Source organism: Heliangelus exortis, chromosome 5 (assembly GCF_036169615.1).
Source record: "Heliangelus exortis chromosome 5, bHelExo1.hap1, whole genome shotgun sequence".
Lineage (NCBI taxonomy): Eukaryota > Metazoa > Chordata > Aves > Apodiformes > Trochilidae > Heliangelus > Heliangelus exortis.
The window spans coordinates 3,997,041-4,010,863 of NC_092426.1; the positions used below are offsets into that span (position 1 = coordinate 3,997,041).

At 42.7% G+C, this 13,823-nt stretch overlaps 1 protein-coding gene across 18 annotated transcripts in view; it reads left to right on the forward strand.

Annotated features, from left to right (window-relative positions):
- Positions 1–13,823, forward strand: part of KTN1 (kinectin 1) — a 79,735-nt gene that overhangs the window by 28,343 nt on the left and 37,569 nt on the right. For all 18 annotated transcript variants that reach the window (XM_071745227.1, XM_071745218.1, XM_071745222.1 and 15 more), the window contains 8 exons: positions 782–949; positions 3,170–3,300; positions 5,362–5,478; positions 8,091–8,231; positions 10,249–10,355; positions 11,979–12,111; positions 13,088–13,175; positions 13,458–13,624. In XM_071745227.1, the coding sequence (XP_071601328.1) occupies positions 782–949; positions 3,170–3,300; positions 5,362–5,478; positions 8,091–8,231; positions 10,249–10,355; positions 11,979–12,111; positions 13,088–13,175; positions 13,458–13,624 (1,052 nt within the window). The remainder of the gene's footprint in view (positions 1–781; positions 950–3,169; positions 3,301–5,361; positions 5,479–8,090; positions 8,232–10,248; positions 10,356–11,978; positions 12,112–13,087; positions 13,176–13,457; positions 13,625–13,823) is intronic.

Sequence of the window (13,823 nt, forward strand, 5' to 3'; positions counted from 1 at the left end):
AAGCTTGTTTGCTGTCCCTTCCTCATGCTCCACATGCCTCAATGCCTTAGTTCAGTGGTGTTGTCAGCTGGGTGAAAATGCTGGCACTGAGGTACCAGATTTTAGCAGAGCAGGGGCAAAAGGCTCAAGTGTTCTCATGCTTCAGGGAGAGCTGGTTTGTTTCAGACACAGCCACAAGTAAACCAGCCTCACTGGTGCTATGTAAAACTTTCTCTTCAAAGTGAATTGAAAGTAAAAATCATAGAATCATAGAATTGGCTGGGTTGGAAGGGACCTCAGAGCTCATCAAGTCCAACCCTTGATCCACTCCCACTGCAGTTCCCAGCCCATGGCACTGAGTGCCACATCCAGGCTCTTTGGAAGTATCTCCAGGGATGGAGAATCCACCCCTTCCCTGGGCAGCCCATTCCAATGCCTGATCACCCTCTCCAGAAAGAAATTCTTTCTAATGTCCAACCTAAACCTCCCCTGGCACAACTTGAGACCTCTTGTGCCCTCTTGTCTTGCTAAAGAGTCTTCTCTTCTGCTTGTTAAAATGCTAAAAGACAGCTTTGGAAATAGAAATTTAATTGATGCTGTTAAATTTCAATGTGTTAAAGACCTTTACTTGATGAACTTACCAGGGGAGCTTTAATGAGTGAAGCTATGAAGGACAGTAGAGGATAACTGACTTTTGAGGTTAGAGATGCTTTAATCCAACTCTAACACATTATGCACTTCTAAAAATGCTGATGTTAATTATTAAAAAGCTTTAACCTGTCCTGTGGACTTCTGATGGCAGCTTTGGTGGATGAACCTCTTATTCAAGCAACTACTTATATTCCTCTGATGGACAATTCTGGCCCTGGCACTTTGGAAAAGAGAGAAGTGGTTGAAGTAGGAAAACACAACATGAACGAGGGGATCCAGAAGAGCAGTGGCAAGAAACTGAAGAATGAAACAGATAAAGGTAAGAAATTGATGGTGCATCCTCTTTCTGGCACAGCCTGCCTGCAAACCTGAAGAGGGGAAGCATTCTGTGTAAGTGGGGAGTGGGATCCTCTCTTATTTGCTAGGGAGGAGTGATGTGAGGGAAACATTTGTGGCTGAAGTGCACTATTAGTTCTTGTCTGTGCTCTTTTCTCTCCTGTCTTTGGCACTGCTGGAGGGGCTTTTTGCCATCTGAACCCTTACAATGCTGACTGGAGGCTTTTGTGTGTCCTCCCAGTGAGCAGTGGGTGATCACAGACCACACAGATGCATGTGAGAGCTTTACAGTAGATAGTTCAGGCATCACTGATGGCTTTGTAGCCTGCAGCACAGGCTTTTGGAGTCTTTTTTGGAGTCTGAGTGAAGCACAGTTACCTGGAGCACATTGCTGGTGGGGATTTAGGTCTGGCAATTTCCAGCAAGACTTTGAATTTTCCTTTTAATGCAGTTGGAGTTGGTTTAGCACAGGGGAGCTTCCTTCAGAGTCTCCTATGGAGACCTGGAGTGATTGATAAGCATTGTGTCCCACCCTGAAATTTAAAACAGGCCACCATCCTGCCTGAATCATGGCAAACTCAGTGACTCAGGAGGTGAGACCCTCACATTTTTGGGCAGCAGGAGTGGAGAAGCCAAGTGATGGGCATCACCCCCTACTCATGTTGGTACAGGGGGTTGGCTTTCCAACAGTGTCTGCCCAGTCACTTACTGCACTTTGAAAAATCTCCTTTTAGACTTCTAAAATGCTCACTTGAGAGCTTCCTGGCAACTCATTGTGGTATCCAGACTGGATTCCCACTTGCCTGGGGCTCTCCTTGTGCTTCTAACTCAATGGCTGCATCTCCATGCCCTGCAGCACCAAAGCCTCTCCTGTGCACCTTCTCATTTCCTTTGAGGGCTGTAACCTTCTGTATGAGCTCCTAATTCTTCAGTGCCAGCTGGGATTTGCCCTCCCAAGATAGAAATCTTCCCCTATTCTAATTGTAAGCTTCTTGGGTGCAAGGGCAAGGTCTTCCTGCCTTCAGGGAGCACAGGACTTGAGCTGGGCCAGGCCAAGCTGCTGTAGATTTCTTGCTCAGCAGGCTGTGCTCTCAGAATTTTGGCATCTTTCTGGTAACAGCACCACTGATGATGTCAATGCAGCAATTACATGGCCTGAAGTTACTGGCCAGAATTTAGTTGGATTTAGGATTAGGGAAAAGTGCATTAGCATTTGTCAGTGTGCTGGAGTTTGTTACTCAGTGATTTGTTTCTGTGCTTGGTAATTTCTCTCAGGGTTTTAGCATCAGCAGCACTTTTTTGTTCTTCATTAATTTTTCAGACTCTGGAGAGAGGTTTTGGGCTTGACATGTGGCTTGGTTTCAGTGGCACATTTGCTACTCATGATTGGAAACCTGGATGCTTTTCCTGAGCCTTGGGATACTTTATGAACCCAGCAAGCATCACTTTTAAGCTTTTTCCCCTCAATCCCTTCACACACTTGTGTACATTGGTGAATATGTGACAGAGATACCAGATGCCTCAGTCTTGTGTTTCCATTTGCTTAAGTTAGGGGGCCACCTAATGATCTTAATATGTGCAGTCTTTTTTTTTTTATGAACAAATGATGAGCACAAAAAGACACGAAGGCACAAAAAGAATTGTGCTTCCTTGTTTGTGTCCTTAAACTGATTTATATTCCTACTGCTCAACTCCTTCTGCAGCAGTTTATTTCCAGACTAGACTGATGGAGTATTGTTTTGGTTTCTTTACATTGTAATCAGAAATGTGCCAGTTCTTAAATTCATTACCTTCTCCTCTGCCTGCTGCTTGTTGGAGCCAGGCTGTCCTTTAAATTGAGAGCTCAGTTTGAATTACTGTTATAATACACTTAGAAAGGACTCTTCAAGTTTTCACATTGATGCTATTTTTCCACCCAAAATCTGTGCTATGCTTTGTCTCCTTGCTAGTAATGCTATAAATGTTACCAACTGTACAAACAATGGGATTTTTTTTCCCTAAAACTGTCAGCTGGCAGATTGTTATTGGATTTAAATCAGAGATATGTTGTGTTTGCAGAGTGTTTGTGACCCCTTGCTTCTTGGCATGTCAGACTGGAATGAAATACAATGCATAATGATACCCTATCTCGTGCTGTTTCGAGGCAGAATAAATAATGCTGTATGGAATCCAAAGTAAATATATCCTCCCTTCTGTGTTGCAGAGAATGCTGAAGTAAAATTTAAAGACTTTGTGATGGCCATGAAGAACATGATCTTCACAGAGGATGAGGCCCGTTGCATCGTGGAGGTGTTGAAGGATAAATCCAGTGCAATTCATGATGCCTTGCAAAAGGTGAATGGTTGGGGCTGGAGGGAAGAGAATTAAAGCAGCAGAAATTGCAAGAGATGCTGTCAGATGAGCTGTATCCACGTGCTGTTGTGATTTTTTTTTTTTTTTTTTTTTTTTTCATTCTGTCTTTGGAAGGCTTTTTCCAAGTGGTCTGTGCTTGCTTTGCATGCTGAAAGCAGTTGTCAGATGTCTGTGTGCTGCCATCTGCCATCCCCTGGGCTGATGGCTTTTGCCTGCTCATAAAGAGCAGACATAACCATAGAGAGTGAGGTTTATAACCTGGGATTGCTGCTGCTGGGCTTGTGTTGGCATTGAGGAAGGAAATCACTTTCAGCAGTGATCTTTCCCAGATATGTAAAGAGAGTAAACTGCAGTAGAAATAAAGAAGAAGCTGCTGTGGCTGTGCACTCCCTCAGCTAATTCTGTTGTTTACACATCTGTCCTTCTTATATAGCCACACATTTCTCATCTGCTGACTTCTTTGATACCTTTCATGGTATCAAAAAGATTTGGAAGGAACCTCAGGGGCTTTGTAGTCCAACATACAGCAGGGCCAGCTCTGAGGTCAGCCCAAGCTGGTCAGAGCTTTATCCAAGTCTAGCTTGAAACCTTGGGAGGCTGAGACAGCACAGCTCCTCTGGGCAGTCTGAGAACACTCAGCAGTCCTTTTTTTAATATTTATATTACAACAGAAGAGGATGAGGACCACCAGTATCTTACAAATATCTACTTCTCCTTCCTGTGACTCATTATAACTGTCTTTTTGTGCTTGTAACATCCTGATTGTCACTTCAAGTCTTGATCCACTTGAAGTCTTGCAATGCTGTATTTCTTCTACAGATACAGTACCAGAGCAGGAGAGGACAACTGGATATGTGTCACTTCAGTTAATGCAATATAGTAGCACATAATGTAATTTGGCTTGGAAGGTACTTCAGGAGGTCATGCAGTCCAACTGTCTGCTCAAAACTGGATTAACATTGAATTCAGAGGAAGTTGCTCAGAGTTTTGCCCAGCTAGGTCTCAAAAATTTCCAAGGACAGAGACTTCACATCTTTCTGGGCCCCTGTTTCAGTGCCTGACTGAAAAAACCCAATGCTGGTACACTTGCAATGGTATTGCCTGTTTCATTTGGAGAAGTAGCCAGCTTGTCTCCTTCATGTCTGCCTTTTAAAGTAAGGTTTGGTGTTAAAGCTAAACCTCTAGGATGAAAATATGTTCCTGGGTTTGTGTACAACAAAAAAAAAAGTAGGCTTCTTAGATGAAAATAAGTTTTCCTATCTGTAGCTCATGCAAGACATTGATAATGTATTTTGTACTGCAGAGAACCACTGAAGAAGAACTTCTAGACAAATCCAGAGTGTGTTTGAGGTTGACACTTCACTCAGTGAAGTCTGATAACTGAAGAAGTTGAAACATGAACATCTAGAAGGTTTCCCCTTACTGCAGTTAATCCATTTTTAGGACCAATACCCCAGTGGCAGGATCTTGGGGTCGTTCCTCCAGTTCTGTTCCCTGTAGTGTCTGTGAAACTTTGTGTGTCAGTGTGCCAGCAGAACTGTAATTATGTCAACTGCAACCTGCTCTGTGAAGTGGGAAGAGACCAGATCAACGTTCACTTTTTCCCTTTGAAGTGAGATATCTCAAGAGATTAATTTTATTGTGCTACACCTGCTTTGAATGTGGGTTGGCCCAGGTGATCTTGCAAGTCCCTTCCAGCCCTCATTACTGAATGATTCAGCATCTCTGCTGCTTTTTCCTTTCTTTGTCTTAGTGGCTGTTCTTTGTTTTCCCTAGTGCTACCACAGCAGCTCTCTTCCAATGCAGAAGCACCTTAAGAGCCCATTTATTGTCCTAATTGCTTTCAGTGCCACTGAGAGTGCATTTCCCTCTCTAATGAAATGGGTGCTGCAGCATCCATTAGCAGCAGTTTTGGGCACTGGTGATGCCATGGACACCATGGAGATGGATGATTTGGGGGCAGGAGGGGGTGTTTCTTCCTCTGAAGTTTGCTGTGCAAATCCTTGTGGCATGGTTGATGATTTTCATGTCCTTTTGCTGCAGGCAAGCAAGGCTGAGTCTGCTGCAGCTGCACATCAGCTGCAAGAGAAAGAGAAAATGCTTGCTGCCATGAAGGAGGAGGCAGCTGTTGCAAAGGAGCAGTGCAAACAGCTCACCCAGGTAAATATAAAGAGGTTCAGATGTGTAGAGACCTGTGGGAGAGGAGCCAGGGGCCTGGAGGACTACCAGCCAGCAAATGTTGGCTTCTTGAGCTTAGTATAAAAGGAAAGGTGGAATTTCTTTATCTTGGAAAAGCTTAGAAAGACACTGTGTTTGGTTTTATGATGCTGTTAGTGTATTTATGCAGAGTTATTTCCAAGGAGTTTTTCCAGAGAGTTCATTTACTGAGACCTTCAGGCTGAGATTGTTTTTTCTTTTCAAAAGCTTACTTAAAAACCATTTCCTCCATGAGTCCAATATGGTTTTCTGGATGCAAATATCAAACTCCTTTGCTGCACTGCACCTTTGATTTGGTACATATTCTAGAGCTCACATGCTTGTGTGCTTCTGGACACAGCACTCATCAGTTTTCTTCATCTTCACTCATCTAATTTCTTCAAGAAGGGGGTGACAAAGTGTAGAATGCTTATTTAGCCCCTTGATTTGCAGCTCTAATAGCTTTGGACTTACAGGGATACAGGCTAGTTCATGAAACTTGACTTTTTATGCAGGTTTCAGAGGGAAGTAGTTACAGTAGAAAAATTAGGCAGTTTTGGAGTTAATTTTGGAGTCTTTTGGGGGGAGGAGTCTTATGTTTTGACTAGTTTGGAAGCTCATGGGCATTATGCTCAGGAAGGTCTTGTTGTGGGCAGGGAAAGCTGGATTGTGAAAGGTGAAAGCAGCGTGGCCAGAGGCATGGGAGTTGGTGGGAGTTTTGGCAGGAGAGATGGGAAGAAGGGAGTGGAGGTCCTGGGAGGGCACAGGGAGCTGTATGTTAGCAGGTGGGATGGAGAAGTTTGGGATAGTCAGAATGTAACTGTAGGGAGAAAGGATTTCTGTGTTTAGGGGGAAAAGGAAGCTGGCTCAGGATTGAGGGGGAGGTGTATCTGCTGCAGAAGAAGCAGAGGGAGTGTATAAAGGAATCTGAGTGTGGGATGTTGGTGTGGTAGGGAAAATAACATCTACAAAGAGGTGCTTGTAAAGGCAGGGTGGGAGCTGTGGAGAAGTAGGGGCCCTTGGGGTTTTATTTTGCCATTTGGATTGGGGGGAGATGAGAGATGAAGAAAGAAATGGACATTCCTGAAAGCTGGGAGAAAAAGGGTAAAAGCAAAGTTGCTGCAGTGCAGTTGTTTAAGTAGCAGCATAAACAAAGGAAAAAGCTCAGCTTGACAAAAAACTCTTGTAATTAATGTGTTTCTCTTAAAACACTGCTAGAAGCTGCAGAGATATTTTAAGGTGCAGAGGTGTTCCTGCAGGGGTGTTGATAAAAGTGATAACTTCAGAGGATAAATGAGTGCAAGAGGTGCCTGACCTTGAAGGTATTTGGCAAAACACAAGCTTGGTGTAAGTTAATCCTCCCAGGATCTCTGGCAGTGTCTGGAGAGGGTAGCTGGGTTTTGGAGGACTGCAGCTGGATGGTGGAATTGGTGGAGAGGTTGAAGGAAGCTCCAGTATGTCTTGGTGTCCTTGTTGTTGTTGCATCTTAGCAGGTGCAAATACAGGTTGGAGAAGGCTTTGTGTCAAGCTGTTTGCATTTGCAGAAGAGGCTTAAAACAGGTGGTGTGACTCAATTTCCTAAAAACCTCCAAGAACACAGGCTTGGGAACTCATGTCACTTCTGTCATTCAGGGGAACAGCCTCCTGAAGCTAGGGAGTTGGATCTGAAAGAGAGAATAGCTTTTACTTAAATTAAAATGTGGGAAAAAAGCTATAATTATGCTGAAGAGAGAGAGAGGGCATTCAGGGTAATAATTCTGAGCACTTGAGTTATGTGTCAGGGCTCCCTGGTGCTGGGAGGAGCTGTGTAGCTGGAGACATCTGAAGCTTAGGTGGTACAAAGCCCTCATTCTCTGATGGGAGCTGCTGAAAGTGGCACTTGATCATTTTTCTTGCTACAGCAAGTGCATTTGTATTGCAGAAGAGCAGCTCTATGGATTTGTCAGGTGTCTGGTTGAATTACTGACTAATAAATTATTAATCTAAATAGCAATGTGTATTTTCATTTGAAAACCATCATAAGGCAACGTTCTGGTGGGATCCAGGGCTTCTCTGCCTGTTGCTGGGTTTTAATAACCCATCTCCTGTTTTCAGTGTTGGCTTTGAAACCTGCATCAAAGGGATTATTTGCTCTAAAATGCTTTATAGTTTTGCCACAGCCCTATACTTGTCCTCTTCCATTTTGCTAAACCTGGAATGAAAATCTAAGCTCCATTCTGTGTGGTATCTGTGGTTTTAATTGTTGGGACTCCGTGTAACTTGACCCAGCTCAATAGAAATACAAATCCAGCTTTTGTCTGAGACAATGAAAGATTAGTGTTTAAATTGGCAAAGCCTCTTTTTAATAAATGTGAAAATATGCTGATCCTAAATCCTCAGAAAGGTGCTGGAAGCTTGGTCAGGTCTAAGGCTGTAATTCCACCGGGTGAAGGTTGATGCCAACTTCGGTTTGATGCACACTAAAAATAACAAGTTTTAGTTAGCTTAAAACACAGAAAATTAGGCTCTAGCAAGGAGCAGTAGCTGATTTTTTTTTTTTTTTTATTTTTTTTTTTTCCTTTCACTTCTCACCCAAGGAGCTGGTTGCAGAAAAGGAGAGGAGTGGGTTACTCACAGCCAAAATGCGAGAGCGCATCAACGCGCTGGAGAAGGAGCACAGCACTTTTCAGAGCAAAATCCATGTTAGCTACCAAGAATCTCAGCAGATGAAGATCAAGGTAAATACTTGACCAGAAGTGTTTTGAATTGTTCATGCACAAGTAGGTTGGTGCTGAGAAATTGCTGCTTATTTGTGTTGGCTCACAAATTGGCTTCACTAGTGCTGGTGGTAATGACATGAAGATGGGGAGCTTTGGGGCAGTTTCCTGGTTGAAAAAACCCCCAGGGTGTTCTCACAGGTGACTTTCCTAGTCTGTAAAAGACCATTGCTAAGTAAGCAGCTGGGTTCTGATCCAGTTACTTTTCCTTTTTCCTGAAATGTTGAAGTGTAAAATCTAATTTAAATGCTCAACTGAAGCAGGCAACTAATGATGATCATTTCCCAGCTGATAAATCTCTTTTTAAATTATAGGGCAGAGAGACAACATAGCATAATATGGAAAAAATATTCTTTGAAAGGGTGCTTTGCTGAAAATATTTGAAGGGCTGACATTTGTATTTTATTAGCATTTTTTCCCTCTCTTGAAGTTGTACTGTAATGGAGTGACCTTGGAAGAGTTTAAGCTGTTTTTTCTTAAAAAAAAAAAAAGTCTCCTTCTATACTGGTATTTAGATTTAACATGCAAGTATTTTTTATTTTTTTTTTTGCTATATAAATGTCAGCATCAAGCCCAGCATGTGAACTTTCCAGCTTTAATACTGGATTGTCTGTCTTGGCACTTGGGAGAGGAGCATCTGTGCAGTTTTGGAGCAGAACCAGGTTCTCCTGAGCAAAGACAGCTTCCTTTGGACCTGTACAGCCAAGTGCATAATGAGAGGGTCTCCCTGATGGTTGGGGAGGATGGAGGAGATCTGGGCAGGACTGGGTGGCTTTTGAAAACTCTGCTGTCACAGGCAAAGCTGGAGAAAGGATGGGGGAACCAGTGCTCTGGTTCTGCTCCTTCTGCTGCTGTGCTGTAGCTTTGCAGAGAAGCTAAAACTTAATTGTCCAAGCTTCCAGTTACATGGGCTTTGTGTTCTTTCTTCTGTTGGAATCTTGTGTATCTGTTGGTGTTACCAAAAAAAAAAAAAAAAAGGGGGGGGGGGAGGTGGTGGAGTCAGTGGGTCAGTAAAGAACCCCCCAACAAATGTCCCAGCACCAGCTTGTTACCTGGGTTAGGGCTGAGCTGGAGGTGGCTGCCCTGCCAGAAACTCTTTCCTGCTGTGGTTGTTACACAAGCATTTGTTTGGATTTTTTTTTTTTTTCCCACACAAAATCCTCATTGCTGGGTCAGCTGCTTGAAATTGGGTCTTAAAAATCATGTCAGCCATACCCATGAACAAGTATTGTAGGAATATGTGCCTGAGGATTTTCAAAGCAGGCTGTTGGGCTGTAAGACCAGCTGTGCTGGCATCTGCATATATGCATTCCATTTTTTACTTTTAATCCTGTATTTTAATTATTGTTTATTTTATTCTGAAGCAGCTTTGGCTTATCAGGGCTTCTTTCTGCCTCAGTTTTAAATCACTGTTGAAAATGCAATCCAAGCATATTATTGCCTAAATTAAGGATCTATTTCATTATCTTCAGGTTATTAGGTGAAGTTTACTTTTTCAATTTATAATCTTTTTCAGCTATAATCAGTATATTGTTATTTTATTCTACTACTGCTATATTTAGAGGCTTTGTAGATGTCTCGTGGTGCATCTAAATTATTTCCCTTTGGAAAAATGATTTCTTGATATCTAGTTATTGGCAAGTATCTGAAGCTGAGTATCTGACAAGCACACAGCTGAGCAGTAGGTCCTAAATGCTACTTGTGTACTATTTAAAAATAAAAAAATTGCCTTGATGCACAGGTTGGTAAACTGATACAAAAAGAAAACAGTGCTTTTATTTGACTAAGAGGGTATTTGAGCTGCACAATTTAAGTGGAGAGTGGGTGTGTCAAAGGCTGTGAAGCTGCCCTCTGCCAAAAGATCCATTTAGTATTATTTACTTTAACTGTGGTGATGTCTTTTCTACTGTTTATAAGTTACTGGATTTTTACTCCTCCTTAGTTTAATCTTTAGAATTGATCTCTCTTTCTCCATCAGTTCCAGCAACTCCGTGAGCAGATGGAGGCAGAAATAAGCCACCTGAAACAGGAAAATGGTATCCTGAGAGATGCTGTCAGTACTTCTACCAATCAAATGGAGAGCAAGTATGTTAGCAGCTACTCTGAGCTCTGGTTTGTTTTTTTTTTTTTTAGCCTTCCCTGAGGAGTTGCTCTGGCTTCTACAGCTTTTTTTTTTCTGTCTCCTGAGCTGTCTGAATTTGTGGTTAAACTCAGAACACAGTTATTGGGCTGGGAAGGTGGCTGTTTGTGTTTTCATTGTGCCAAAGCTTTCCAAACAGATGATTCTCTTCCTTCAGTTTGGAGCCTGAGCTTTTAGAGAGGGGATTCTGAGGCTTCAGTAGAAGGAAGTGCAGAAATGCTCAGCCCCAGGTGGGGTTGTTGTCAGGGAATGTACCCTTTCCCCTGGGACTTCAGGAGATGTTCTGGCCTCTTGGGAGGACAACAGCTTTAAACTCATAAATCATCCTGGCAGTAATAAAAAAAATTGACACCTTGCAGTTAATGTTGCTTCTGGGGTGGCACTGAGATTTATCTGTTGGTGTTGCAGATGTTTGGGGACAGAAAGAGGCATCTCAGGGTTTTGTCTTTTTTGGGCTATCCCTTAAGCTGTCCCTGAGCTTATGGAGAGGACTGGAGATGTTGTGCTAAAAGCTAAGCTCCCTGGTAGGGTGTGTGGTTACTTGGCTGAATTGCTGCCAGCAGACTTCTGTCTATAGAAAGCAAACCCAACACTTGAGATGCTCAGGTGTTTCATTTGTCACTGTTGGACACCAGAATGTCAGAACCACTCTCAAGACCTAGAAGGGGCTCTGTATCTTCATTTTCTGGCTATGCAGTTCTTGCAGAGATGCTGTCTCTATGTGGACCTTTCTGGTAGCAGCTTCTGCACCACCAGGTGCATCTCAGCAGAGGTGTCTTCTGCTCCTTGCAGTGATGTTTCTGGGACAGGTTGATGGAATGAGCACTAGAAGGGTCCTGGTGTCCTGATTTAGGTGTCCTGTTTGTAGAAATCAGGCATTGTTATCTCTTAGACAGTTACCTTGAAAAATCCTTCATTCAGGCAAACTTAAGATAAAAAGAAAATGCTTTTTATTTACTTAGACACAAAGGGGGGAGACTTTTGATGTTCTTCCTTGCTGCCATACAGTTCATCTTCTCTCCCTAAGTGAGAGAGTGCATCAGATACCTTCATAACTTAATAGATAAGGCCACAAAGCAGTTTATAGTGTGAGAAGGTGCCTGCAGTTAGTAGTCCAGGAGGAATAGTCTTGAGTAAGCCTGATATCCATCTTCCTTCATGGAAAGAGGTAAGGAATGTGAATTTTGATTTGGGACCTTATGCTGAGCCTCTTTAGTTTATAGAAGCCTGTCCAAATTCTGCTTGTCAGCTTTTTTTTTTTTTTTTTTAAAGGACCTGATGCTTGTGGCTTATTGCTGACCTTTTCTTTCTGCCTCAGTGGGTTGTAGCTGCTGTGCTGATGGCCAAGAATTCCTGACCCTCATCCCTTTCCTAGGATAAAACTGTGTGTGTGTGGGGGGGGGGGGGAGGGGGGGGAAGAGAGAAAAAAACCCAAACAAAAAACCACCTGGTAGAGCTCTCTGCCTGCAAATATAGGACTTAGTGTTGATATTTGAGTAGCTGTTGTTACAGCGTTTCTTGTTTAAAAAAAAACAAAACAAAAAAGCTGTGAAAATGTTTATTTTTAGGCAGTCTGCTGAACTGAACAAGCTGCGCCAGGATTGTGCTAGGCTGGTGAATGAGCTGGGGGAGAAGAACAGCAAACTGCAGCAGGAGGAGCTCCAGAAGAAGAATGCAGAGCAAGCAGTTGCCCAGCTAAAGGTGATTTGGGTTTTCTTTGCCTGTCAAGTTGCTCTCAAGGTTTTATCTAAGCCCAGTTCTGAATCAGGCAGGGTGTGAGAGGTGTGAGAAAGGCTTTAGGTGCTGCCCTGGGCACTAAATCTGTCTTTTTTGTACATCCAAGTTTCTGTTTTCAGGTAGACTGATGGGTTTATTTAGTGTTTTTATTCAGTACTCTTGGGGTTGAGTGGTCACAAACCTCCCTGTGAAGTGAAACTTAACCTTCCTGGTAAATATAATTTAAAAGTTGAACTGGTGATGTTAGACATAGCTTTCTAGAAGTGGATAATTCCAGCAAGATTTGCTCTTTGGGGGTCATTCATCCAGATGGCATTGTCCTTGCATGATTGTTATGTGAAACTGCATGCATTTGCTTTGATGCATGTCTAGTTTTTAAAATAAATATACATTTTAAGAGTTAAAATGTAAATGGACTGGCTTCTGGATGCATCTCTTTCCTTTTCTTTGGAAGAAAATTTGTCTTTTGTACCAATTATTCTTTTCAGAAGAGAAACTTAGTGTTTTCAGGTGAAAATACCAATCCAGACCTCATTACTTTTTTCAAGTTTGCTACTAAATCTTAGTTACCAGAAGTCCTCCTTGTCTCTAGCCCTAGTTAGTGGAGAGTTATCTAGAGTTTTAATTACTAGCTGCAGATTTATGTGGCTTGTCCTGCTTCTGGTGTTAATTCTGATTGTGCAGGACAAAGGTGCTATGCTTCCATATTACAGAAACCACCCTGCTAAGAGCCTGTAATAAAATCCTGTTCCCAATTTGCCTTTCAAATTAATAGGAGGAGGATTACAGGGCACTCTGTCTCTTTGATGTGCCCTAATGGAAACAAGAAACAATTTCAGTTCCTTGCCATACATTTCAGGAATTACACCAAAGAGATGCACTCTGAATGTTTCAAGTAAATTAGAGGTTCTTTTCATCAACTTTCTCTTCAAATCTGAAGGTCCAGCAGCAGGAAGCAGAGAGAAGATGGGAAGAAATCCAGGCTTACCTCAGGAAAAGAACAGCTGAACATGAAGCAGCACAGCAAGGCATGTATCAAAAATTCCCACATAACACAATTCCCAAGTAATGCTTACTGCAGTCATCTGGCTGTTCCCCCCCAAAAAAGGTCATTATGGGGTAAATGACTTAAAGTTCAGGTGAAGTCAGTCCTACTCCAGCCCCTGGGGAAATAATTTGGTGCTGATGAGAGCTGAACCTCAGCTTCCTCAAATGAGGCTTCTACTCAGCCTCCCTGTTTCCAGTGAGAATGATTTCCCCCAAAGTTAAATATTTACTTCTGAATTAAAACCCTGACATTTCTGCTGCAGATGTGCAGAATAAGCTTGTGGCCAAAGACAATGAAATCCAGAGCTTGCACAGTAAACTTACTGATACAATGGTGTCAAAACAGCAGCTGGAGCAGAGGATGCTGCAGTTAATGGAGGCTGAGCAAAAGAGAGCAACTGCGGAGGACTCCATGCAAATGCAGGTGCAGGTAGTATTGCTCAAGTATCTTAAGGGGTTGGTTTCTTTTTTTCCTCCCACTTTGTGGCTGTGGAAACACAGCAATGTCCTTGAAATGTTGCTTTAGCAAAGCTTTTCCTAAAAAAGGAGGAGAAAACCGTGTGCGGCTCTGTCATCCGAGCAATAAAAGAAGTGAGATCTTGGGCTGTGTGGAGGTCTGGGGCCATCTC